Source organism: Microcebus murinus, chromosome 23 (assembly GCF_040939455.1).
Source record: "Microcebus murinus isolate Inina chromosome 23, M.murinus_Inina_mat1.0, whole genome shotgun sequence".
Lineage (NCBI taxonomy): Eukaryota > Metazoa > Chordata > Mammalia > Primates > Cheirogaleidae > Microcebus > Microcebus murinus.
In genome coordinates, this window is record NC_134126.1 from 27,077,419 (window position 1) to 27,104,533 (window position 27,115).

Genomic DNA, 27,115 nt, shown 5'->3' on the forward strand with positions numbered 1-27,115 from the left:
TCGTAAGCCTTTGCAAGGAGGAGACAGAAGTCAGGAGAAATTAGGCTTGCAATAAACAAGCTCAAGCTACCAAAACAGAGGATTTCATACTTTTGTTATTACTGAGGGCAGGTATATTTGTCATTCTAAATTCAGTTATTCTAACTTTATTACAAATGTCAGAAAGCTCAAGAGTAGGAAATGGAGCCCGTTGAACTACAGTAAGAGCTTCCTCTTTTGCAAACAGTGACAACAGAGCTGGAATGAAAGGCGTTATTTCTCATGTCTAGCCTTGAAACCCAAGGAAAACAAAATATGACCTATGACCCCATAGAGTTCATAAACATGAATTCAAACAAAATATTTTCTATTCATCAGAAAAGGAAATAGCTTCAGAGAACATTTACTGCTTAGCTGTTGAATATCTACTCCCAGGGAGTGTCTATTTGCAATAAATTATATGTCCACGAATCAACTTGCCGTTTCCTGGCCACTCACAGCAAGCTTCCTTAACTCGTGGGATGTGCTCTAGCTGCTGCTTCTCTGCCCTTGTGCTGAATTTTGTTCCCAGCCTGCTCCTGAAGCCTCCGGTTTGTTGCGTTTCTGCTATCTATTCTTACTCCCTAAAAAAAAAAAAAACCGAAAACAAACCAACCATAACCATCACCCCTGCTTCCCCTTCAAAATAATCCTGGTGACTCCAGCCCTGCTTTCCACCTGTGAGGCCCACTCCCACACCCAGCCTGTTGAACACGTCTGCCTGTCTTGCCTCTTATCTTACGGATAAAACAGAAACCCAGCTGGCCGCCCTTTCCTGTGAAATCCCCACCGTTCACTCCCACATGTTTTATGGTGGAAGAAAAATTGATATCCTATTGTGCCTTTCGACCCATGGACCTAATTCCATTCCGTCCATCCAGCCCTTCCTACATTTACTTATTTCCAGAATGTAAGTTCACGATCCCCATGACTTTGACTGGGGTTTGCTTTCCCATTTTTCTTCTCCATCCAGATTCCTGCTATTATCATTTATTTCATGGAACAGCCTTTTTAAAGCACCACCCCCCACTAGGTGTTAAGACTATTCGCATCCACTGTGTTGGCCTTTCTGACGCCTTGGTGTGCGGGTTCTTACTTCTCAGCTCGCTGATCCTCATCTGCTCTGCACTTAACACCAGCATGTCCACTGTAACCCTAAGCATCTCAAAACCCCAGAACTCCATCTCCATATTCCTCTCTTGAGCCATCCCTCCCCGCTTCTTTCTGTCTTTACCCACAGTTGCACCATTTCCCCACCACCACCGAACCAACTTTCGACTGTTACCAGGATCTCTGGTGTCTCAATTTTTTTGTTCCAGTTACACAATGCCCAGTTTAACCCCGAGTCCATGTTTTTCAATAGTTCCCTGTAATCTGCACGTTCATTTTTTTTTTTTTTGTAACATATTTTTTGAGCACTCACTAGGTACCAGGTATTGGGCTAAGTGCTGGGATACAGCTCAGAAAGAAAAGAGACGTGATCTCTGCCTTCATGAAATTTATAGTCTAACAGAAGGGCCATATTAAACAAGTAAATGTATAAATAAATAACAAGTTACAAATGGTGATCTATGAAGGCTACCAAGAGTGGATGACGGAGACTCACTTTAGATTGGGGGGCTGGGCTGGTCATGGAAGTGCTCTCTGAGGAAGTGGCATTTAAGCTAAGGTGTGAGAGAGGAGTAGGAAATATCCAGGGAAGGGAGAGGAAAATAACTATGAAGCAAGAGGAGTAGCATGGGTGGAGGGCCTGAGATAGGAAAGTGCTGGGTGTTTTTCAGGACAGGATAGGCCAGTATAGCAAGAGCAAGCAAGGGAGTGGTTCTGGATGAAGTTGCAGGGGTGGACAGGATTCTGATGTTACAAAATCTCGCTGCCCACGTTATGGTGTTTAGAATTTGTTCTGCAATGGAAAGTTAATATTGGGAGATTAAGCAGCAGGCTAATATGATGAAATTTACATTTTAAAAAGATCTTTTGCTGTGCTTTGTAGAAAATGAATTAAAGAAAGCAAGAGTAGAAGCAGGGAGAACCATTAAGAGGCCATTGTGGATATGAATCAGAGATCACAGTGGCTTGGACTAGAGAAATGGCAGAAGAGGTAGAAGTTAAAATATTTTAAATATATTTTAGAAGTGGAAGCAACAGAATTTGAGGATAGATTAAATGGAGAACCCAGAAGGGAAGAAATCAAGGATGATCCCTAGGATTTTCACTTGGGCCCGGGTGAGATGATTTTATCTATTTACATGGTCATGGTTAGAGAGAAGAGAGTCAGTGGGCATAGGCTGGGCATTGCAGGCAGAGTAGGTAAAGGATTCCTTTTGTGACACATTAAATTTGACGTGCCTGTGAGATTTCCCAGATAGAGATATCAAATAGGCAGTTCTGCCCACCCTGTGCCATATCTGCCCTGCCATTTCCTAACCGTATCACCCCTGGTATCGTACCTATGTCTGTGTACCCTGCACTTGAGAAAGATCCAAAGTCATGAAAATCTGACTCACTTGATGTGTGCCCACCATAGCTAGCTGCTCACCAACTACCTGTGATCCCCTTCCTTAGAAAGCAGTGTTAGCCATGGAGCAGCTGTGCTAATAGCTTCAAAGGCCAGGGAATGGGAACATAGGTGAGGTGTGCTTCTTCCAGGGAGAGGTGGTTAAGAAATGGGTCTCTCTTCTTTGCATGCTCTCTTTCCTCTTCTGACGGCTTGATGCAGATAAATGTGGTGACTTTGGAAGCCACATGCTGAAAAGGATGGAGATCTAAGAGCAACTTCATGAGTCCCCACATCACGGCCTAGAGGAAAGCTGACAAAGAACAACCCTTTTAGACTTCCCAAAAGGAAAAAAGAGGCCAGGTGTGGTGGCTCATGGCTGCAATCCCAGCACTTTGGGAGGCTGAGGTGGGAGGATGACTTGAGCCCTAGAGTTTGAGACCAGCCTGAACAACATAGCAAGACCCTCTCTCTATGAAAAAAATTTTTTTAAAAAATAAGCTGTACATAGTGGTGCATGCCTGTAGTCCCAGCTATTCCAGAAGGTCAGGCAGGAGGACCACTTCAGCCCAGGAGTTTGAGCTTGCAGGGAGTTATGATGATGCCACTGCACTCTACCCAGGGCGACAGAGCGAGACTCTGTCTCAAAAATCAATAAATAAATAAAAGAAAAAAAGAAACTTCTACTGTGTTACACCATTGAAATTTAAGGGATTAAATTTAAGAGCTTAATTTATATCTAGTTAACATCCATTTCCCATTAGAGTTTGATTATTGCATAAGTATCTTTTGTATCAGGAGTTGTGGTGGGATCTAACTTAGATATTTTGGGGGGAACTCAGGGACATCAAGACGGGACAGTTAGTCCCTTTGGATAAATGCCAATGGAGATTGATGGAAACTGAGAGTAAGTTGGCCAAATTATGGTCAAATGTTAATTCAAGCTCTGGGAGGAGAACGTCTTGACCGCCTGAGATACCTGGATGCCTACGTTTAAAACCTAAATAAAAAGTGGAAGGCTGCCCTTAATGTGGATCGCAAGCATGAGGAAAGCTCAAGTTGTCCAACAGAGTGATTTAACACAAGTATCCCTCAGTCAGATTCATCCTCTAGGGGAATTTGTTGATAGACAGAAGGGGCTAGGTCTTTGCAAAAAGCAAGGTGACCTTTTAGGGATGAAAAGAGATATGATTGCCTGAGGTTGAATTCTCTAAATTGGACTGTAAAGATATGACACTTTATGGGGAAATGTTCATCCACTTGGAGTGGAGAGAATTGGGGATCTCAGTGGAGGGGGAATTGATTGGCAACTGTATGGAATAAGTACTTCTAGCAGAATGGGAACTGTGGGACGTGTGACCAGAGCAGCACTCTGGCAAAGTCCACAAGATCAGCAGTGGCCACCCACGAGGAAAATCAGCCCTGGTGGTTATGAGTCAGTGTCTAAGACAGGAAAGCAAGACCGAGGAAGACAACAAGAGGAAGAGTCGCCCAGAACCCCATGGGCATATTCTTTCCTCAGCCCTGACTCTATCATACCAACCCTTCTAAGAAAAGGTTGCAGCCAATGAAACAGGAAAGAAGGACGGGTAAGAAGGAAACAGATGTTATGGAGATAGACACCAGGCAGCAAAAATGAAAGCATTTGGCCAATTTTTGTTCTGGGATTGTAATACAAATCCTGTTTTTTCCTTAATCTTTTTTTTTTTTTCCCTGTAGTTTGTTTTCCAAGACAAAGGTTATGCATTTTTCTTGAGTGTGTGTATTCCCGAAGTTACTTCCCATCATCTCTTGCTGTAGTTAAGCCATGACTCTGTTCCTCTTACCCAACCCACTCTTGGGTAATCTCACCTTCTACTTAGTGGATGTGTGAATGTGGTCAGTGTTGCCTCACCCAGATTCCTTCCTCAGATTGTTTCTGTGTCTATGACCACACTCGAGTGTGTCACCCTGAGCTCATGAGAGATCAACCTTTTTAGCTCATATTTAGCTCACATATGAGGGAGAACATGCCATAGTTGTCTTTCTGTGCCTGGATTATTCCACTTAACATGATGACTTCCAGTTATAGACATGTTGTGGCAAATGCCAGAATTGTATTCTTTTTATGGCTGTATAGTATTCCATTATATATATATAAAAATATATATATACACATATATATATCATATATATACACATATATATATACACATATATATATATATCACATTTTCTTTACACATTAATTCACTGATGGACACGTAGTTTGATTCCCTACCTTGGTTATTGGCTGTAATAAACACGGAGGTGCAAGTATCTTTTAGATATACTGGTTTCTTATCCTTCGAATAAATACCTAGTAGTAGGATTACTAGATCGTATAGTAATTCTATTTTTCGTTTTTTGAGAAACCTCCATAATTACCTTAGATTACTCTCTAATACGAATTCTGCAGTTTGGAATGGAGTGTCCCTGGGGGGTAGACAATAACAAGGAGGGTTGAGAGGGCTGTGAAAAGCAGTGTTTGTGTGAGAGAGAAAATATCTCCAGCAGAACCTCTGCTAATTAGCCCTCAAGGGCTGTTAGCTCCGAGAGGCGGTAGGCTGGTTCCTCTCTTGGTACCATAGTTTACAGGGGCAGCAAATAGACAGTGACCATGAACTAGACCTGGCAAATGGCATGATAAAGGAAACGGAGATTTACAGCAAAATATCTGAGCCCTCCTCTTTCAGGGACCTGAAACACTGATCGATCGGGCCAGTGATGGAATTTTAGGTCCCAAGAGGCAGGAGCTAAGACAGGAGTTCTGATCTCCAGAGGGCCAGGGATCTCATTATTAGACACTACACAGGGATTTGGATAGCAATAAATAGCAATATGACCATGGGACTCAGAAACAACTGAATTATGCCCTGGCAAATAACCTCCCCTTCCCTGTCATCACTCTGTCCTCATCCCTGCTCCTAACTGGGAGACATGCGGTCAGGAAATGACCCCAGCCAGGGCCTGGCCTTTTAGTTCCCTTCAGCTCCACAGCCCCAGTGATATCCCCTTGCTCACTTACCCCCACTCCAATGGCCACCCCAGCCTTCATCGCCACCTAGGACTGTTCCACTTGGAGGGTGAAATACTGAGATACCCCACTCCCCGACCCAGCCTTTGTCTTTAGAGTCTGTTCACTCTGAATAATCCCCTGCCACCAAACACTTTCCATTCAACGTCACCGTCCACCAGCCCCTCTCTTTTCATTTCTTCCCTCCCCAACCGAAAGGCAATGGTGCAACAACATTTCAACCTTTTATCAATATTGTCAACTTCTTTGTTCCTTTTGCTCCTTCCTCGGGCCCGTCTAACAGAATCTGAATCCTAAATGAATCAAAGATCTCCTGTTCTATGCTAACAGAGCTCTGGAAGAAAAAAAAAAACAAAAAACCCTAAAATTCCAAGTAGATTGGTACCACTCTGAATTCACCGAAGCCCTCAATTCTGCCTCTCTGGAAATTCTAACTCCCTTTAGCAAGGCCACTCTTGCCCTTCCTGCAACATTTTCAACCCTTCTCTACCTTTCTTGCCTGCCTCTCCCCTCTCTCTGGGGGGTGCTCTCACCTCCTGCCTCAGTGGGAAAACAGAAGCCATCAAAGAGGAGGCCGTAGACAACCAAACAGTGTCCACACTCACTCTTCCTTTTCTCCGCCTGCCAGAAAATGGAGATGTCCATCATCCTATCTGAGGTCACGTCATACAGTGAGCCCTGAATCTCGCCCCCTGTGGCCTTGTCAGGAAAAACGTGCCTAATTCTCCCATCCCAATCTCCTCTGTTTCTCCTCTCCCATCTACTGTAGCCAATGTACCCCCCCATCCTGACGCCTTGCTCCAGATACTGCCTACCCGCCCCCCCCGTCTTTCCTTTTCTTGAGCAGCCAAATAATTTTTATTAAAATTATTTTATGCTAATGTTTGCTATTATTATTATAAAGATAAAAATAAAGATTGTCATATCAGATAATCTATATGTTACATATAAAAACGTGCTCAGGTTACAAATAGTACATAAGAGTACAGAGTGTCAAATAAATCCTTTCCCTTCTCTTTTACCACCCCCTAAATACTATTATAATCACCATGAGATAATCACTGTAAGAGTATGTGTATGTATGTATGCAGTATCTATAAATGGGTAGGCAAATGGGATCCTATGATCCATGCTGTTCGGCAACATGCTTTTTAAATTTTATACATTTTAGATATTTTTCCACATCAGTAACATAAATACACCTCATTCTTTTTAATGGCTTTTTAAGGGTCAGAGATGTATGTATCCCCAGTGCCTAGAACAGTGCTGGGCACGTGGCAGATGCTCTATGAACACTTGGGGAATTAGTGAATGATTAAATCCCACTGTTTGTAAGCACATCGTATTGATTCTCCTATTGATAAACATTTGGGCTGTCTGCTGTTTGTTGCTGCTACAGATAAACTTGGTCTGAATTGCTCTAGGCAAGCCCACGGCCTCTGCATTGCATCCTCCTGTCCTTACACCCTCCTGACTCCCTCTGCCTGTGCTCCTATGTCCGCCTTTGCCACATGAGGCTCTTCTTCCTGTGCTGATCAGCTGAAAACCTTGATTGGGATTCACAAGAAACCCAAATAAAATGGGCACATAGGAGTGTATATGTCCTGCTGGAAATTTCTGTAGTCCCAGTGTGGTGTAGTCATTTGTAAGTTTCACCGATGATTCTGATTCTTCTCCTTCCAGGCACGTAGTGAAACTGTTCTTCCCTCTTCCTTTTACACTTCCCTTACTGTGATTTACTTTTGGCAGTAACATGTGAAGTTCTAGAGAGCCAGCATGGGGCGGTCATGTTCCTCCCCCCAAAGCAGAGGCTCCTTCTGTGTGGGTCCTAGGTCCCACTCTTGTTCCACACCAACCCAAGATGGGTGTGTAGTGTTAATCGTGTTAACAAGAAATAAAGCTTTTTTTTTTTTTGAGAGAGTCTCACTCTGTTGCCCGGGCTAGAGTGCCGTGGCATCAGCCTAGCTCACAGCAACCTCAAACTCCTGGGCTCAAGCAATCCTACTGCCTCAGCCTCCCAAGTAGCTGGGACTACAGGCATGTGCCACCATGCCCGGCTAATTTTTTCTATATATATTTTTAGTTGGCCGATTAATTTCTTTCTATTTTTAGTAGAGACGGGGTCTCGCTCTTGCTCAGGCTGGTCTGGAACTCCTGACCTTGAGAGATCCTCCCGCCTCGGCCTCCCAGAGTGCTAGGGTTACAGGCGTGAGCCACGGCGCCCGGCCAAGAAATAAAGCTTCATGTTTAAAGCCCCTGAAATTTGGGGATTGTTTGCTGTGGCAGCAAGCCCGTTTCCTCCCAACTGTTATACACAAAGGCAGGACCACGCGTCACTGAAGACATCCTGTGGGCTCCGGCACTGCCCGCTTCTACCCCACCTGCTCACATCCTCCCCCTGGGGTGGGGCGCCCTCACTTCCTGCCCGGGGCTGGGCGGAGCACTCCGGCCCCTTCCGCCCGGAGGCCCGCATTCTGATCACGTGACCTTGCCGCTGCCGTCTGCGCCTTCTCTGACCGACTTCCTGATAAAAGCTTATCCCTAGCCGTTGCTGCCTTCCTCCAGGGAAGTGTTTGTCACCCCAACAAATCGATTGTTCAATTCTCTCTCAGGGAAATTAGAAGTCAGACATAAAAGTTATTGTGAGGCACGCCCTCCTCTCCCCCGCCACCCCCGCTCGGAACCACCGTTCTCTCAGGATGTCGCAAGGGAGGTCTCTGAAACCCCTCTTGTTTCCTGTTTCCTCTCTTGGCCTGACTGGGGGAACCCCCAACCGCGCCCCTCCTCGGGAGCCCTCGCCCACTGCCCCCAGAGAGCAGCTCCGCGGTTTGTGGCCAGAAGGGTGTGTGGCGGCAGCAGCAGGAGGACAAGCCTTCCTTTCCGTCCCCGCTCAGGTCCTCAGTCAGGGCCTGCCTGGACGCCCCGGAAGGAGCACAGCGCCGAGTGCCCTGCCTCAGCCTCTTCTTCCAACGGCGCTGCCATTTTCCCTCGAGTACAGTCTATATAACACAACGGCCACCCTTACTGCCACCTCAACGGGACGACCAAAAGTGAGTTGTGTCATGTGCCAAAGCCCAGATCAGTTCTCTGTAAGCTGCATCTGTCCCCGCACGAAACGAGCCCTGCAAGGTGCCTGGGGCTGATAACGCTGACAACTCGGGGGCCACTGTAGTCCCTTTTTTTATTTTTATTTATTTATTTATTTTTATTTCAGCATATTATGGGGTTACAAATTTTAAGGTTTCTAATAATGCCCTTGCTCCCCCCTAAACCCCCACAAGTCTGAGCTTCAAGCATGACCATGCCCCTGAGGGTGCACATCTCACTCATTATGTATGTATATACCCACCCCCTCCCCCCTGCCCAATAAATACCCAATAAATGTCACTCTTCTATGTCCACTTAGGTGCAGTCACTTCTTAAGGCACCTTCACTTAACAGACTGCAAACAGCTTTGAAGAGTTTTTTGGATCGGCTTCTGTTGCAAAAACAACCCCAGGATTTAGTATCCCGGAACAACTGTTTATTTACACAAGGACTGTTCCGGGCCGTCTTTCTGGATTGGCCCAGGCTCAGCTGACGGCGGTTGGATGTGCTCGTGTGCATGCCGTCCGTGGTGGAGTTGTCTGCGGACTGACTGGTTCAGTGGCTTCACTCACTTTTCTGGCAGTCGGCAGGCTTATCGATTAGCTGGGGCAAAGAAGGATCATGGGTCTCTCGTTGCCTAGCAGGCCAGCCCGGACCTACTCACGTGGTGGCGGACACAGAGTTCCAAGGGCAACAGCAGGACAAGTCCCAGAGCACAAAGTGCTCTCCCGGCCTCTGTTTGCGTCATATTTGCTATTGTCCCGTTGAGCAAACCAAATCGAAAGGCAGCCCAAGAGCATGGATACAAGACCAGGAAGCATTTGCGGTCATTTTTTTTTTTACCCTCTCTACAACCAGGGGACAGTCTCCAACACAGGCCTGAAAAACATCTGATCAGGAACATGTTGCTTGTTCTGCCTTAACAGCCATTTGACCAAAAGTGAGGTCAACCCCACAGGTCGACTCTTCCATAAAAGGTTTCGGACTGCGAAAGAACCGAAGGGTGCTGTTTCTTAGATATTTAGAATTACACCCTGACAGACGACGTCACTCGGGCTCAAGCACAGAACCACGATGACTCTGCCTCTGGCTGGGAGGACCCTTTCTGTCTGAGTGACTTCTGAGTCACTCTACTGCACTAATCTGCCCAGAGAGCTTGGATTCCCTTAGGAGTGTAAGATGATCATCCTGTAGACCTACAGGAGATTTTAGCTGTTCCAGAGCCTATCCTTCCTCGTATTCCTACTACAGTTCTGAGTGATAGTTCACTAATACCTTCATAGTGTCCCCGTGCAATCCTGGTCGGTGAACCGCAGCCTTGGATAGTGAGGGCAGGAGAGGAGGAGGAGGGAGAGAGGAAAGGGGAGGGAAGAGGGAAAATTGTTTCTGATTCATTAAAGAAAACAGCACTGGCCAGGCTGTCGTGGTGGCTCATGCCTGTAATCCTAGCACTCTGGAAGGCCAACATGGGCAGATCCCTCAAGGTCAGGAGTTCGAAACCAGCCTGAGCAAGAGTGAGACCCCCGTCTCTACTAAAAATAGAAATAAATTAATTGGCCAACTAAAAATATATAGAAAAAAAAATTAGCCAGTCATGGTGGCGCATGCCTGTTATCCCAGCTACTTGGGAGGCTGAGGCAGGAGAATCGCTTGAACCCAGGAGTTTGAGGTTGCTGTGAGCTAGGCTGATGCTATGGCACTCTAGCCTGGGTAACAGAGTGAGACTTGGTCTCAAAAAAAAAAAAACAAAGAAAACAGCACAGAACTAAGGGGATTTGTTGAAAGATTTAACCCTTCCTGATCAATTTCCTTGCCTCTAAAATAACATGGCATAATTCACAGAGTAAGGGTTTCCCCTTCATAGTATCATGTGGCTGAGAATTAAGGGAAATGGGCATGTGTATGTGTTTGGGGGGAAAGCAGAATTGACTCCTCGCCTGGTATAGAACTATTTTTTCAATAATTTTAAATATTTAGCAAAATGTATTAATATAAGGGCTAACTGTGGTGTGTCAGGCAGCTTTTTAAGCATTGAACAAATATAAATACATTTAATACTCCTCCCCACAACAACATCATGAGGTAGCTTATTATCCTCATTTTACAAATGAGCAAACAGAAGCACAGAGAAGTGAAGTCACTTGCCCAGGGTCCCACAGCTAATGAGGAACATAGTCGATGTCGTTTTGCTCTAACACGCCCTGCTCTTCACAGCATGCTGCCTGTGCCACTTGGGGTTAAAGAAGGGCCTTTAGGGCCGGGCGCGGTGGCTCACGCCTGTAATCCTAGCTCTCTGGGAGGCCGAGGCAGGAGGATCACTTGAGCTCAGGAGTTCGAGACCAGCCTGAGCAAGAGTGAGACCCCGTCTCTACTAAAAATAGAAATTAACTGAATAACTAAAAATATATAGAAAGAATTAGCCAGGCATGGTGGCTCATGCCTGTAGTCCCAGCTACTCGGGAGGCTGAGGCAGGAGGATCACTTGAGCCCAGGAGTTTGTTTGAGGTTGCTGTGAGCTAGGCTGACGCCACGGCACTCTAGCCTGGGCAACAGAGTGAGACTCTGTCTCAAAAACACACACACACACAAAAAGGAGGATGTTAGGTATAAAGTCTAGAATCAGCAACAGAAGAGTCTTTTCTTTAAAATGAAGTTGTTCAAGAAACATTTGTGATTAAAAAGATGTTGCTTTGTGAAAACTTTTAAGGACTGTGCAAATCCAGAATTTCCAAGAATCTCCCCACCCACCAACCCCAAGAATACCCTGTGTTTTTGAATCATTTATAGAAAAGAACCTTAGGAAAAGAAAAATTTTTAATTACTTGAATAATGAAAATTATTTACCAAACTGCAAAAATAAAACCTTATATTTATATAATGTTTTATGGTTTACAGGGAATTTTTATACGCATAGCATAAGATTTTAGGTTCTAGTTAATTTTCTCAGAATTTGTGACAATAGTAACAATTTCACTTTTGCTGTAGAGATGGTAAAAATAATGACAACTAATTAGTAAACCAAGCATGAGATAGTGAACTTATTTAAAAAGTAAACGAGTGTCAAAGATTTATTGCATTTATATTTATATGCAAAAAAATCAAGTTACGATTCATTCTTATCTGTTTACTAGAGTAGAGCTCCAGGAATATATACAAACCAAGTTTTTTTTCTCTAGTAATGGAAATAGTATATACTTAAAAATATTAAAACCTTTAAAAATATTTTGTAGTTAAACTTTTCCATTAATAAAACGGAAATTAATAAACCATTTATTATACCACTAATAAAATAATTTGTTCATTGTTAATAAATCAGTAGCATTAATAAAAACCATTTATAATTCCTCCCACAAATTGATGTAAATTGCTACAATTTGACCACACCTTTAAAATTCTTAATGAAACTGCCCTTTAGAAATTAATAAAGGGACGGAAGGCAAGAGCTGTGGTAAATGCCTAAACTTTACAAAGGCACAGGCATAGATAAAAAATAATGATAATAGCCAGTCACTGTCCCCTAGTTTACTTTTCTATAATTGCTACTCAGGAATTACATAGCTGATTGTCATAAAGATTCTTGACTTTCCTCATCAATAACATCACTCTGTGAAACCCAAGGTTTCTGAGATATTGTCTAGGCGCTGCATTCCAGGGGATTGGCTGACCCACCCAACCCAGTGGCCCATACCAAGGAACTGACTCAACTGGTATTGCAACCCCCACCTAAGAACCGACCCAGCATGGAAGACAATTTCTACACCCCTGTGGTTTTGCCCCAAACGTAGCCAATTAGCAGACTCAACTGCCTAGTCTTCTGCTGGACAAACTATCTTTAAAAACCCCTTCTCTCAAAATTTTCAGGGAGGGCCGGGCGCTGTGGCTCACGCCTGTAATCCTAGCTCTTGGGAGGCCGAGGCGGGCGGATTGCTCAAGGTCAGGAGTTCAAAACCAGCCTGAGCAAGAGCGAGACCCCGTCTCTACTATAAATAGAAAGAAATTAATTGGCCAACTGATATATATATATATAAAATTAGCCGGGCATAGTGGCGCATGCCTGTAGTCCCAGCTACTCGGGAGGCTGAGGCAGAAGGATCACTCGAGCCCAGGAGTTTGAGGTTGCTGTGAGCTAGGCTGACGCCACGGCACTCACTCTAGCCTGGACAACAAAGTGAGACTCTGTCTCAAAAAAAAAAAAAAAAAAATTTTCAGGGAGATGGATTTGAGAAATTTCTCCCATCTCCTTGCATGGTGCCTGTGATATTTAATATCTTTCTTTGCTATAAACCTTGCTATCTCAGTGTATTGGCTTCCTCTTGAGTAGCGGGCAATGAACCTTGTTGGCCTGTAACACTAATATGGAAGAAATGCCTTTGCACTTGGTTGGTCTAAATTATCTTCCCTTCATTGATGGTACACTTCCTCATGCTGTCCTGGGGCCAGTGCCCCAGCAACTGCCTTGCTCACTCTGTAGGCTGCGTGAGCATAGTAGGAAGGTCAGAACCCGAGAAGGCACAGACATGAGGAGTTGCTCCCTGACTCAGGCCTTGGCATCCCACCAACAGAAGCTCAAGGGTCTCAGATTCCACCTGGAAATATCTGGAAGAAAGAGTGAACTAGCGGCCGCACCTGCCAAACTGGAGGTTGGTTGTACAACAGTCAACAGCAGCTACACCCTGGGGCAAAGTCAGGTCAAGACTGAGCTCTGAATTAGGAAGACGCTCAAGGGAAGAAGGTGGAATTAGGGTTTCTGGAATCAATCAAGCCCAAGGACACTCAAAACCTCTGACACCAGGAGCGAGTAACTTTGTAGAACTTGGAGTGTATTTAGAACCGTAACCCTAATATTTTCTTTTCACTGTAGGAGTACAACTTAAATTGTTATCTAGAAATGTGAGTAATTCATTTCTGAGTGACAGAACAAACAAGGGTTGGGAAAAAAGGACTTTGGTTCAGAGTGGGCCTGCTTAGTCACCCTTAAAGCAAACTTTGAGTCTGATAAAGCTGAGTGTTAGGGCCACTGGAGACTGGAGATTACAGTAGGAGAGAAGCCATTTCTAAGTACTACCTGCTTGGGATGAGTAGTGGCTTCAATTATGAATTTGGGCTGCCAATGGAAAGGTAAAATTAAAAAGCAAACAAAACAAAAAATGATGGAGAAAGTTAAATTTCCTTCCAGAATTACTGAAGCCTAGCAGGGAAAGAGAAACATGAAAAAAATTCAAGAATAAGGGCAGACAAATTACTCACACACCGTAGTTGAGTGTGACATTCCTTTTTGTTAATCCTGATTCACATAAGTCACCTAATGAATCACACTTTGGTGCCATTTTAGTCTCTTAGAAGGGAGAACAAGTAGTATCTTGAACCCTGAAAAACACAAACCAGCACACACGGAAGTGGCTGGGAGAGGAGAACCGTGAAGAGAGGAAGATTCCCTAAGACTGAGAGTACTTGCATGGTGTTCAGTCAGCAAAAGGGAACAATCAGCCTGCTGTGTGGCATTGACCAAAGCAGTAAAGCACGAGTTGTTTATGTGCATCATTTTTATCTTTCATGGGAAGTGATACTTGAAGATATGTCGATTTTTACTAGAAGAAGATAAGTTTTAGGGAGGCCTGAAAAACCTGCTCATGCAGTTCAGGTGCAAAGACTGTTTACAGGAACTCAAAATCCAAAGTGATTAGCTCTAACTTACAGGAAATAACTGGGTAAATTATGATGTAATATTCATTCCAGCACTATTAAATTTCAACCTTCCTAGAGAGAAAAAAAAGCAAATAAATTCATCATGAATTTTCTTGACTTTAGAAAGAGAATCCAAGACAATAACTGAATATGAAGTAAAATAAAATAAAAAAAGCAATTTAGAACATTTACTAGAAGACTACTTTACATTGTTCCTTCTACCTATTAGGCACCTACTATATTCTAAGTACTTTCCATAAATGATTCCATTTAGCTTTATAACAACCCTATGGTTTTTTAAATCCCTTTTACAAAGAGGGTTAAGTAACATTTGCCCAAAACTTTATAAATATTAAGTGGCTGAGCTAGGATCACAACCAGATCTGTGCTTTCCACTAAAACCTAGTACTTTAAAAATAATGGAAATAACTGTCACGGAAAAATAGGTAATTAGGCATAGACAAGGAAGATAAGGAAATGGGGTTAATATCTAGAAAGTGGAAATACTGTCTCCTTCCTCCAAGTCACCATGAAAAGACAAAATTAAGAAAGAGCTACTGGCCAGACATGGTTGCTCACACCTCTAATCCCAGCACTCTGGGAGGCCAAGGCAGGAGGATTGCTTAAGGTCAGGAGTCTGAGACCAGCCTGAGCAAGAGTGAGACCTTGTCTCTACAAAAGTAGAAAGAAATTAATTGGCCAACTAAAAATATATAGAAAAAATTAGCCAGGCATGGTGACATATGCCTGTAGTCCCAGCTACTGGGGAGGCTGAGGCAGGAGGATCGCTTGAGCTCAGGAGTTTGAGGTTGCCGTGAGCTAGGCTAATGCCACGGCACTCACTCTAGCCCGGGCAACAGAGTGAGACTCTGTCTCAAAAAAAAAAAAAAAAAAAAAAAAAAAAAAAAAAAAAAGAGCATAGAAAAGCCACAAGCCAAACGACAAGGCCAGTATAGCAGAACTGTGTGAGCAGTGCGGAGGATGGGGTGGTGTTGGAGGAATAAGCAGAGATTAGGCCGGGCGTGGTAGCTCACGCCTGTAATCCTAGCACTCTGGGAGGCTGAGGCGGGCGGATTGCTCAAGGTCAGGAGTTTGAAACCAGCCTGAGCGAGACCCCGTCTCTACCAAAAATAGAAATAAATTAATTGACCAACTAAAAATATATATACAAAAAATTAGCCGGGCATGGTGGCGCATGCCTGTAGTCCCAGCTACTCGGGAGGCTGAGGCAGTAGGATCGCTGAGCCCCGGAGATTGAGGTTGCTGTGAGCCAGGCTGATGCCACGGCACTCACTCTAGCCTGGGCAACAAAGTGAGACTCTGTCTCAAAAAAAAATAAAAATAAAAAATAAGCAGAGATTAGATCATATAGGGACTTGTAGGCCTTGAGGAGGACTTAGAAATTTAGTCTTTGAGGGGAAACTAATCGTGAATTGTGAATAGAGGAATAATTACGTAAGCTCTCTATGGCTGCCATGAAGGATAAGAGGGAAATACTAACGACAGAAGTGATGGTGTCTTAGGCCAGGGTAGTAGTGATAGATGTAATTAAATATGATGGAATTGGGGAATGTGTTTAGTCCTATCATTGATCTCTATGGCTATTTCTTTGCATGTACTCTCAACCTCTTTAGTCATTATTCAATATACTTGCTTGAAAAGACTTCTAACCCTGTTTGGTAAAAAGGGAGGTAAAGAATAATGGAAGTAAAAGAGTCAAAGAACTTTATGGAGATCCATTTTGGGCCAAAGAATTGTTGGAATTTGGCTAACTTAAATTTTTTTCAATAGACCCATATTGTAGAAATAATTCCATAATTCTAATGTAAACATTTTTTTTCCATTCTCTCAAAAACATTTCAAAGGAATAAGCAACTGAATTACATGACTGATTAGATACAGAGTACAAAGGAAAAGGGAAGAGGTGAAGAAACCTGTGGTTTTCAGTCTTGGAGACAATGATTCTATTTAAGAAAACTATAATGAATCAGGTGCAGGCAATAAATACAGGCTAGGCCCTAATGGCCTATTAGTCAGATGCCAAGAGATGTCTTGAGTAATTAACCCTTGCTCCAGGTCAATTGGAAATGAGCTATGTTAGCCAGGGGGCTGAGTCATTATACTTGTAGTCATTTTGTACATTGATGGAGTACACCTGGCTTGGATGCATGGGCTTAGCATATATCAAAAGCAACCAGTGTGTAGAATTGCTCCACAACTCTTATAAAGCAATGCTTAGAAGGGAAAATTTGAACCACCAAAGTTCTCATGAGGCTCTTACTCACCCAGATGAAATAATTTCAGTTGTGAATGTGCTGTGAAGATTTTTGAAGTTGGGAAATTTGACTTCTACCTAACCAAGAAAATGGTAGGACTGCCTTTGCCCTGTATCCATACCTTGATGAATTCCTTGCATATTTCTGTGTCTTTTGGATGAGCACGTGATTTGATTTGCCCCAAGCATCTAATCTTCCCATCCATCAGACCCTCTTCCCAACATTTGTCAATACTGTAAATACTGTCAGTGGGTAGATAGTGGGGTTGACGCAAAGACCCCATGCCCATATGTTTAAGTTGAGGAAAAAACTGGGATGACAAAGAAGAGAGGTATGATATTGTGAAATCCATGTGATCTTATCATCCAGAGTTTGAGATAATAGTTAAAGCCTTGAGATGCATAAGGAGAAGTAGATCTTACTAGTGTGGCATCAAAGCTATACCATTCATTCTTGACGATCTGCCCCAGTGAAGTAATATTAGCATAACATCGACATTAACAACTAGAACAAAATCTAATCCCTTGGGTATTGTTTGTTTACTGCACTGGGTGAAAATTAGTGAGCCAACAGAGGGAGCTAAAATAGCACAGGAGAAGCTTGTGGATTCTGGGACTTATAGTGTTCCACATAACTGGTGACACAGTAATATAATAACCTTGGAGATATCGCAGGTAGCTGCAAAAGGGCAAAACATATCAGTCAATGTAAACATTGAAAAGATAAATCCTGTTCTGAGTAATATGACAATTTCTCCTCTATCTAAATGTATTATCGGTAAGGATATTGTAAGTAAATGGGTAAACCTGCCATTACCCCCTAGATCACTAGGGCAGGTGTCCTCAAACTACAGCCCTCAGGCCACATGCGGCCCACCAGGTGTTTTTGCCGCCGCTGCCTGTCCTTCTTAGCAGCCGACCTGTTGGGGGCCCACAGTGCGCATGTGTAGAATGTGCGCTGCACTCTCCAATGGCCCTCCAATGGTCTGAGGGACAGTGAACTGGCCCCTTGTTTAAAAAGTTTGAGGACCCCTGCACTAGGGTATAGAGGATTCACCTTCTTTCCAATTTTGTATTTAATTTTTATTGAAAGATATATATAAAAAATTGCAATATCTTAAGTGTGGAGCTAGCTGACTTTTCATACACTGGACACACCCATAAAATACCACTCAGATGAAGAAACAAAACATTATCAGCAACTTCCAAATCCCCCCTCATGCCTCCATCCCAAGGGGAATTGCTATTCAAACTGACTTTGAAAACTATGAATTACTTTTGTGTGTTTTTGCATATTGCATAAATGAAACTAAGCAGTATATACTCTTTTGTGCCAGGCATCTTTCACTAGACACTTTATGTTTTGAAATTCATTCAGATATTCATTCCATTGTTATGGTATATTTCATCACGTGATGTATCACAATTAATTTATCTTCCCTATTGCTCACGAGCATTTGATCATTTCCAGTTTGAGTTTATTACAAATAGAGCTGCTACAAAAATTCTAATCCATATCCATTGTTGAGTGGATGTACGTGTTTCTGAGGAGTGATATCTAGGGGTTGAATTGCTGGATCATAGACCAGGCACACATTCAGCTTTGGTAGTTACTGCCAAAGAATTCTGCAAGGCAGTTGGGTCAAATTTATACTTCCACCATCAGTTTTTCAGAGTTACAGTTGCAGTCCATTTTTGCTGACACTTGGTATTTTATCATTCTAGCCATGCTTTGGGGCACATGGTGAAATTGCATTGTAGTTTTAATTTTAATTCTCTGATAACTAATGAAGTTGATCAACTTTTCACATGTCTATAGGACAATTGGATATCCTTTTACGCGAAGGTGCGCCAGGTCTTTTGTCCATTCTCTTGGTGGGTCGATTATATTCCTCTTATTTATTTGTAAAAGTTCTTTATATATTTTGGATCTAAATCCTTATTTGGACACAAATATCGAAAATATTGCTTTGCAGACTGTGGCTTGCCTTTCGCTCTCGTACTGGCATCTGCTCCACGACCTCCTTGTGTGACTGCCCTTCTGAGGACATCAAAGAAGAGAGGTGATGTTCAAGATGCAGTGAGAACCAGAGGCCAGCCACAGAAGGTGGGCAGGCGTGAGAATGAGATTTCAGAGGAGGCAAGAATTGAAAAAAGTGGTGATTTTTTGAGGAGCTGCCAAACTGTTTTTACAGGAACTGCAGCATTTTACATTCTCACCAGCGACAGATGAGTGTTTAAAGTTCTCCACATCCTCTCCAACACTTATTTTCCATTCTCAAAAAAAACCCGTATAGCCATCCTGATGGGTGGAAAATGGTGTCATTGTGGTTTGGATTTGCATTTCCTTAATGACTTATCATGTTGAGCATCTTTTGATGTGCTTATTGGCCATTCATATATCTTCTTTGATGAAAATTAATGGTGTCTTTATATAAACAGAAATGCTTATTTTAATATTGAGAAATTCATAACTTTTTTCCTTTATAGATAATTTTGTTGTTGTTGTATATAAGAAATATTTGCCTACTTTAAATCATGAAGATATTCTCCTGTGTGTGTTATTTTAGAAGCTTTATTTTTTTAATCTTTCACATGTAGCTCGAGAATCCACTTTGGATATCTTTTGAGTAGATATAAGGTAGAGATCAAGGTACAGTTTTGCCACATAGCTCACCAATGGACCTAGGAAGTGAGTGTTGAAAAAAATATCTTTTCACACCACACTGAAGAGTCAAAGTTATCACAACTAAGGTTAAAAAAATTATATTTAATTTATCTATATCTATACATTTCTAGTGTGTATCACATATGTATATATAAAAATATATAATAGAGATATAGATATTTCTAGATTCTCTATTCAGTTGCATAGTTATTTTGATTCTACTTATACTAACACCATGCAGTCTTAATTAATACAGCTTTATAATCAATCCTGAAATCTAGTAGTATTGGTCCTCCAGCTTTGTTCTGTTTCAAGATAGTTTTAATGGTGGTGACTGTCAGAAATACAAGACTCCCAGGAATACCCAGAGACATAAGAGGGACACATGTGGATGAGCCTTCAAGAGCTCTGCCCAGCCCTGCTGGGATCCCTTTTTACCATTGCTGCATGCCCCTCTGCAGGCTCCTGGGTGCTTTGTTTCTTTTTTATTTTGAGACAGAGTCTCTGTTGCCCAGGTTAGAGTGCCCTGGTATCAGCCTAGCTCACAGCAACCTCAAACTCCTGGGCTCAAGTGATCCTCCTGCCTCAGCCTCCGGAGTAGCTGGGACTACAGGCATGCGCCATTTTTTCTATATATTTCAGTTGGCCAATTAATTTGCTTTCTCTTTTTAGTAGAGATGGGGGAGGTGGGGGGGGTCTCGCTCTTGCTCAGGCTGGTTTCGAACTCCTAACCTTGAGCTATCCTCCCACCTCAGCCTTCCAGAGTGCTAAGATTACAGGTGTGAGCCACCGCACCTGGCCGGTGCTTTGTTTCTAATGGCCACACCTGCTGCTTTCTTGAGAGGTCTCCCTCCCACCGGGCAGCTTTGGCCACACGCTGAGAGTGCTGGATGCCCTGAGAGCTAGGTGGCCCCAGGCTGGTCCTTCACCAGGGACTGGCTGGTGCAGCAGAAGGGAAGCCCCATTCCTGTGCCTGGGTGGGACAAGCTCTGAGGCATAATTTATAGTGCAAAGTTCTTCAGGATAAAGCTATGCTACACCCCTACCCACCCTAGCACTTTGCCTGGTAGCCTTGGGAGGCCCATTCCCTTTGAGTCCTGCTGACTCTACTTCCTTTCCTGATTTTCCTGGGAGTTCTTCCTTAATACATTCCTTGCACATGAAACCTCTTCTCAGGCTCTGCTTCTGAGGAATCTGACCTAAAAGAGACACCAAAGCCACTTTAATTAAAACATTAAAGAGCGTTCAAATTGGATTGGAAGACTTGAGCATGCCCAAGAGGAATACCTGGGTCACACATAGATCAGGCTTTCAAACGCTTTCAGGTGTGTTATCGTCGGGTGACAGGGATGTCAAACGAAACCGAATATATTAAACATAAAGTGGAATATAGAAGCGACTTCAGAGAAATACTTGTGATCAAATAGGGTGAGAAGGGAGGAGACGGAGGACGATGTCGTACGTGTCCTGACGCAGGTCAGGATGAGTAGGAAGGGAGGGGGTGGCGTGAACAGACCTCAGACAAAGGGCACAAGTATGTGTTTTCAAAGACCACGTGTACCCTGCAATACCGCAAAGTAGAAAAGAAAGCTAACCAGAGGAACATTTGGAAGTGATTTGTATAAGCCCCTATTCTTTTATTACACAGAAATCAAAGTGAAAATAAAGATAATTTTATTTTTGACAGGTAACTATTAATTTCAGCCAGTCCACCAAATCCAGCAAAGCAGAAACTTAAACTGAGCTAAGACATAAATCACGAATAGTTCCATATTATCAATAAAAGAGTACTTTTTAATTTAATTTATTTGTTTGTTTGTTTATTTATAGATAGGGTCTCACTCTGTCACCCAGGCTCGAGTGCAGTGGCGTGATGATAGCTCACTGCAGCCTTGAACTCCTAAGTTCAAGAGATCCTTCTGTTTCAGCCCCCCAAATAGCTGGGACTACAGGTGTGCTAATTTTTTATTTTTATTGTTTTCTTAGAGATCGGATCTCACTATGTCGCCCAGGCTGGTCTGGAACTCCTGGTCTCAAGGGATCCTCCTGCCTCAGCCTCCTGAGTAGCTGAGATTACAGGCACAAGCCACTGCACTCAGTTTAACACAGGTATTTCTTCCCCTTGTGAATGCTGGTAACTAAGGAACAGCAAAATTGCTAAAGAGAAAAACATACCCAATGCTCTATATGGGGTGGGCGGGTGGAGGGGGAATAGATGTGCAGGTTTCTATCTGGTGCTCTTCCTCTTCAAGCCTCACTCTTGTTCCAGCTGTCTAATCTCCAGAGACAGCTTGTACACCTCCAGGGCCATCTTCACATCCTCTGGGCTTGGGAGACACTGTGTGAGTTTTCTGCCTGCAAGCACTTTCTCACAGCCTGTAGGGGCTTCCTAAAAGAAGTAAAAAGATGGTTTTTGAGAGGCTTCTCTCCAAACTAAATCCAAACACATGACCCCGTTGGGATGCATCATTGATGGCAACACAGCTGGAGTTTCAAAACCTTCCTCGGGACAGATGGACAAAATCCAAAAGAAACCTGGGTCCCAGCAGGGTTTGCCCTGGAGTCCGCACCTTCTCTGGTCTCAGGCAGCAATAAACAACAGCTAAAGCACGGAGGGACCAGGGCTCCAGAGGACAACCAGCGGCCTCTTTAGGGACAACTGGAGGGATAGTTCTGACGGAACTCCATCTGAAATGGAGCAAAAGCATAGCATTGAGTGGAGAAAGTATAAGGCTAGAGGCCAGGTCCCCTGTAGGGGCTTGGTCCTTCTTGCAATAAAGTGAAAGAATTAGAACTTGCCTTTACAAGCTCACCAGAGTGCTTCGAGGGTGACAGTGCTGACTGTGTAAGTGATTTGTCAGAAACAAATCCTGACAAAGGTCCGATCTCATTGATGTTGGCTGCGACAGAGCTTTGGATGATGCCACCGGTTTTAGGGATTGACGACAGTTCAAGGATTGTGCCACTTACCCACTCGCACTTGGGCACCGCTGGGTACCAGGTTCCGTTCTCCGAGCAAGTGATAGTTTGGGGACCGACCACACCATAGCCAGCGTCACACTGAACAGTGACATTTTCAGTTTCAATGTAATGATCTTCGACGGTGACATTTTCAGGCTCAACGTACTGATTCTTATCCACAGACAGCTTTCCATTTTCTATCTCTGGTTTCAGACACAGGGCTATAAAGGAAAGAATTTTGATTATCCTTTGCTTCTTAGAATAAGATCTGATAGTAGCAAAAAATATTGAGAGTTGAGAAACACTGATAAATTTTACCTGATGCTGAGAGTTGTTCTTTACCTCCATTTATTTCATGATTATAACAATAAGGTTAATAATAATGCTAATGTTATTGTGCATACTACGTATCAATGTAAGCACTAATGCAAAACACTATTTTCTCCATTTTGTTAAAAAGAAAAAAATTAGGTACAGATAGTTTATGTAACTTGTCTAAGGTTGCATAGCTTTTAGGCAGCAGGATTGTGATATAAACCTAGGTATTGCAGCCCTAGAAACTGAGTTTTCAAAACTGTTATATCTCAAAACCTTAATCTTTTTATGATCAATGACAATGAATAAGCTGTCACTACATGCAAGAACATACGTGATTTTCAAAAACATAATGTTGATTAAAGAAGCCAGGCACAAAAGAATACAAATGGGATTTCCTTTATATCATGTTGAAAAGTTGACAAAGCTAATCCATGGTGTTAAAAGTCAGAATAACTGGGGAGGAAAGTTGGGGAGTAACTGGGAGAGGGCAGGTGGGACATTTCTGGTTTTGGGGCAATGGTAATGCTTCTTGACTTGAGTGGTAGTTTGCATGGGTGGGTTTACCTTGTGATTGATTGACCTGTAGACCTAAAATTTGTACTCAGTGCTATAGTATGTTATATTGGAATTAAAACTTCTATTACAACAAAGCAAACTGTGGCCCTCCAGATGAACTCTGGAAAGACACACAACCATAACAGTAGTTTTAAGAGTGTTAAACTGTGTGATGGTTCATACTTTTAAAATATTATACCATGTGCATGTATTGATTACCCAAGTTGAATCAATAAGTAGAAGTCAAATTTCTAAGCACTGCCTTTGTCTAGAAGAAAAGCCTGTTGTCAGAATGTCCACGATGGTTCTGTCTTCTAACCAAGGACAGTGAGTAAGGTTGGAGTTACCTTTACACTGAGGAGCTGGAGACAACCACTGCGAGTATTTGCAGGAGATTTTAGGCTCTCCAACCAGAATATATCCTTCATCGCATTCGTAGTACATCACAGTAGTAAAGGATAAAAATGAACTCACATCTTCATGGGACCCATGGGCAATGGGAGGAGGCATTTTGCAATCTTGAATGGTGAGAGAGAAGGATAGAAGAGAATGAGCTAGAGTGTAATTAACAATTCAGAGTGAACTGCCCTTCCCATTATATAGAACTATGTTATTAAATTATTATACTGATTTGAGTATGCCCAAGAGGAATACCTGGGTTACACATAGATCAGGCTTTCAAACGCTTTCAGGTATGTTATTATATTCTTGAGTATGTTCATATATTTCATTTCCTTGGCAAAATCACTATGCTATGGATACTATTCATGGACATTTTGGTACAAAAAGTATTAATTCAACCACAGGGAATCACTCTGAAACAGATCATATTTAGCAATCATGAGGCTAAATGAAAAGAATGCCAGAATGCCTTACAAATGGATTTTTTAAAACCAGACAATACGATATAAAAATGGCAAGGGACTTGAATGGACACTTCTATAAAGTGGCTATATACATGGTCAACAGGCATATGAATAGGTGCTCAACTTCAAAGGTTGTCAGGAAATGAAAAAATAAAGGCCACAATGAGAAACCACGACACACTTACCAGAATGTCTACAATTGAAAACTACTGTAATGCTGATGTTGTCAAGAATGTCAGTTGTGGTTTTTGCCTTCCTGGCTTTTTGGCTCCTTGTTTGGAAGAATTATAAGTAGGGCCGGTATGATAAAATGATAACAGACACGAAGCACTTCCACACAAGTAGTTTTTATTGTAAAGCGAAAGTAAGTATCAGAAAGAGGAAAAGTCTGTCCCCAAGAGTGGAGATGACCCTGAGTTTAAAGACAGAGTACAGAAAGTATAGTACACTGTCAAGGTCAGTAGAGAGTGGACAGTTCCAATAAGGAACGGCGTCATCCGAGGGTTAGGACCTGTCCTTTATGCTAATCCCTAACGATATGTCAAGCTGGGGGTAGAATATTTATGTCTTTTCGGGGATGTGGGTGGAGATTTCCCAGAACCATGTGCTCTCCCATTTTCTGTCCTTGCATGGCTGGCTCTGGGACTGTCCTCATGCTAGGGGGTGTGAGTTTTACTATGTTAATGAGGAAAAGGTTATTTCTGGTTATAAGTTCCTAGTTTCTGTGTAGGCTCCCGGTTGGGAAAAGTCCCTAACCTTAAGTGCTTGTGGTTGTGGTTTCTCTTCTCTGTTTTTATTGCTCCCGACCCTCGGCCCTTGACCACATCCACCTATTGCCTGTCTCACTGCCTGCCCTGACACCGGTATAGCCTCATCCCAGCCTAACACAGAATAAGGCACAATGGAACTCTGATGCATCGCTTCAGGAAATGTAACTTCCAAGGTACAGCCACTTCCAAGAACAATAGACTGTTATCCCCGAGAGGTGAAGATAATCGTATCTTAGAACCTAACAATTGCAATCGTGGGCATTTTCTTGGCAGAAATACAGGAACATGTACACCAAGAGACAAGCTTAGAAATGTCTCAAGCAACATTATTTATAATAGGCCCAACCATGAAAGAGCCAAAATACCCATCAACTATAGAAAAGGAAAGGAAATTGTAGTATATTCATCCAATGGAACATTATACAGCAATCAAAATGAATGAAACACTATTCACAATGCATATGAGTCTCACAATATATTGAACAAAAGTAGATAGACCCTGGATATATGATTCCATTTTTATTTGAAAAATCAGGATGGTGTTATATTTGAAGAAGGATGGGGACTTCTGGGGGCTGGCAAGGTCCTATTTCTCTGCCTGAGTGAGGTTTTCATAAGTGTTTACCTTTTGGCAAATCATTTTGCTGTATGTTTTCACTTTGTATACTTTTCCATATGTGTGTTATATTCTAATAAGATTTTAATAAAAGAGTTGGTAATCATTGATAATGTTTGAGGATTGACTGAATCTGGAATCTCTATGCAATCCCTACTTCTCCCAACTATCATACACTCCACAAAGAGTGTGTTTTATCATTTTTCAATGTTTGGGAAAGAGATTTATCAAAACTATGTAAAACAAAGACATACTTTGAAGTAAGAAATATATAATGCTGCGTTAGTCTATCAGAAAAGGAATTATCTACAGTTCCAAAAATTTTACAGAGGAAATTAGTGAAATTTAATAAATTTAGAGCATATTCATATTTTTAATTTATTATAAAATTTCTCTCAGATAAGAAACAAAGTTGGCTGACAGAGAAAAATATCACTTTGCTAAAAGCACATTTCCATTTAAATAATATAATGATAATTAAATTCCATAGCAACAGTTCATCAACCAGTTCTGCCAAGTTCTCTCAAATACATACATTTCTCATTTATTTATAAGCATTTCCCTACATTTCAATAATAATACCTTACATTTCTAAAAGGCTTTACAGTTTACAAAGTATTCTGTATTTCTACTGCAGCAAATTTACAGAGTATTTGTGAACACAGATAATATTTTTGCTTTACGGATGGAAATGTTTTCTAATCAATCAGTAACTGAGATTGTAGATTGTATATAACTAACCTAATTGGAAAAGAAATGTGTTTTAAGCATTTAGAAGCAGTCATTTAAATGCGAGAAATTGATTTGAAAATTAAAGGTTATTCCTTTTTAAAGAAGCCCTGCAAAACGTTTTGCGTATCAACACTTTGTTATTCTAGACACAATAGCAGTGTCTATCTGAATTAGAACAATTGCCTTGATATTTTAAAATTCTTTATTTTTATCAATAACATAGTTCATTGTACTCTCTGAAAAAACCTTGTGAATTGCCACGCTTTGACTCTATTTGGTTAAGTCTTCACTGAGAACTTTTCTCCATACCTTGGAGAAACCATCCCCTTTTCCTCGTAACCATGGTACTCACCACACAAGCCAGAAGGGCACAGCAGTAGAGTCAAGACCCCAAAGAGGCACACTGCTGGGGAAACACTCTGCAACTCCGGGGACATGGCACACAGTCTTAGAGGGACCACACTGGGGCTCAACGTTTAAGGACACCTTGTCTCTAAGTAGCAGTTGAAATGGTGCCTAAGCCAAGGAGCTCAGCCTTGGGGAGGTCCCAGCAAGTGTCACTAAAGGGGAGGGGCAGGGGGAGTGACTAGAAGACCAGGTGCTGAGCACAGCCCTGGCAGTGGCAACTGACATGACCCTTTCTTAGAGAGAAGAGTCTGGAGCTTGATGCAAGAGCCCCCTGTGATTCTGTGCATATTTTAGCAAGGCATGGGCTAGTCTCTTTCTGGATATATGCATGACTCCTCTCTGGGTAAACAAAACCAAAAGGCAAAAGGGACTGCAGCTCCTGAGGAACAGTGTGTGCGGTGGCTCTACAGAAATTCAAAGTCATAGCAGGAGAAAAAGCCCAGGCGACAAGCAGTTCCTGTCCAGAGTATGAACTGCTCACAGAAGAATGATTTTTTTAAAAAGATCTACAAAGTTAAATTTCTTTATCAGACATTCTTGCCAGAACAGAGTAATACAAGTCTCCAAGTGAACATACTCAAGAATCTAATCCAAGCAATAATAA

The 27,115-nt window shown here is 42.4% G+C and overlaps 1 protein-coding gene and 1 long non-coding RNA gene across 2 annotated transcripts; one reads left to right on the plus strand and one right to left on the minus strand.

Annotated features, from left to right (window-relative positions):
- Window positions 1-8,335: 8,335 nt before the first annotated feature.
- LOC142863839 (uncharacterized) lies at window positions 8,336-10,071 on the plus strand. Its single transcript, XR_012914472.1, has 2 exons — window positions 8,336-8,620; window positions 8,977-10,071. It is a non-coding gene; the product is annotated as an uncharacterized LOC142863839 (long non-coding RNA).
- A 10,865-nt stretch (window positions 10,072-20,936) lies between these two features.
- LOC105869185 (apolipoprotein R-like) lies at window positions 20,937-26,630 on the minus strand. The gene is made up of 4 exons (XM_012760850.3): window positions 26,456-26,630; window positions 23,467-23,637; window positions 22,256-22,467; window positions 20,937-21,674 (listed from the first exon to the last, which is right to left on the minus strand). Exons 1-4 carry the CDS (start codon window positions 26,538-26,540, stop codon window positions 21,540-21,542), a joined length of 603 nt encoding a protein of 200 aa, XP_012616304.2. The 5' UTR covers window positions 26,541-26,630; the 3' UTR covers window positions 20,937-21,539.
- Between the last annotated feature and the right edge of the window lie 485 nt (window positions 26,631-27,115).

Coding starts and splice junctions, on each gene's coding strand:
- LOC105869185 (XM_012760850.3), bottom strand. CDS start 26,540: ATGTCCCCGGAGTTGCAGAGTGTTTCCCCAGCAGTGTGCCTCTTTGGG. Junction 23,638..26,455: donor GTGCCCTTCTGGCTTGTGTG/GTGAGTACCATG, acceptor TCACCATTCAAG/ATTGCAAAATGCCTCCTCCC. Junction 22,468..23,466: donor TCCAGCTCCTCAGTGTAAAG/GTAACTCCAACC, acceptor TTTCCTTTATAG/CCCTGTGTCTGAAACCAGAG.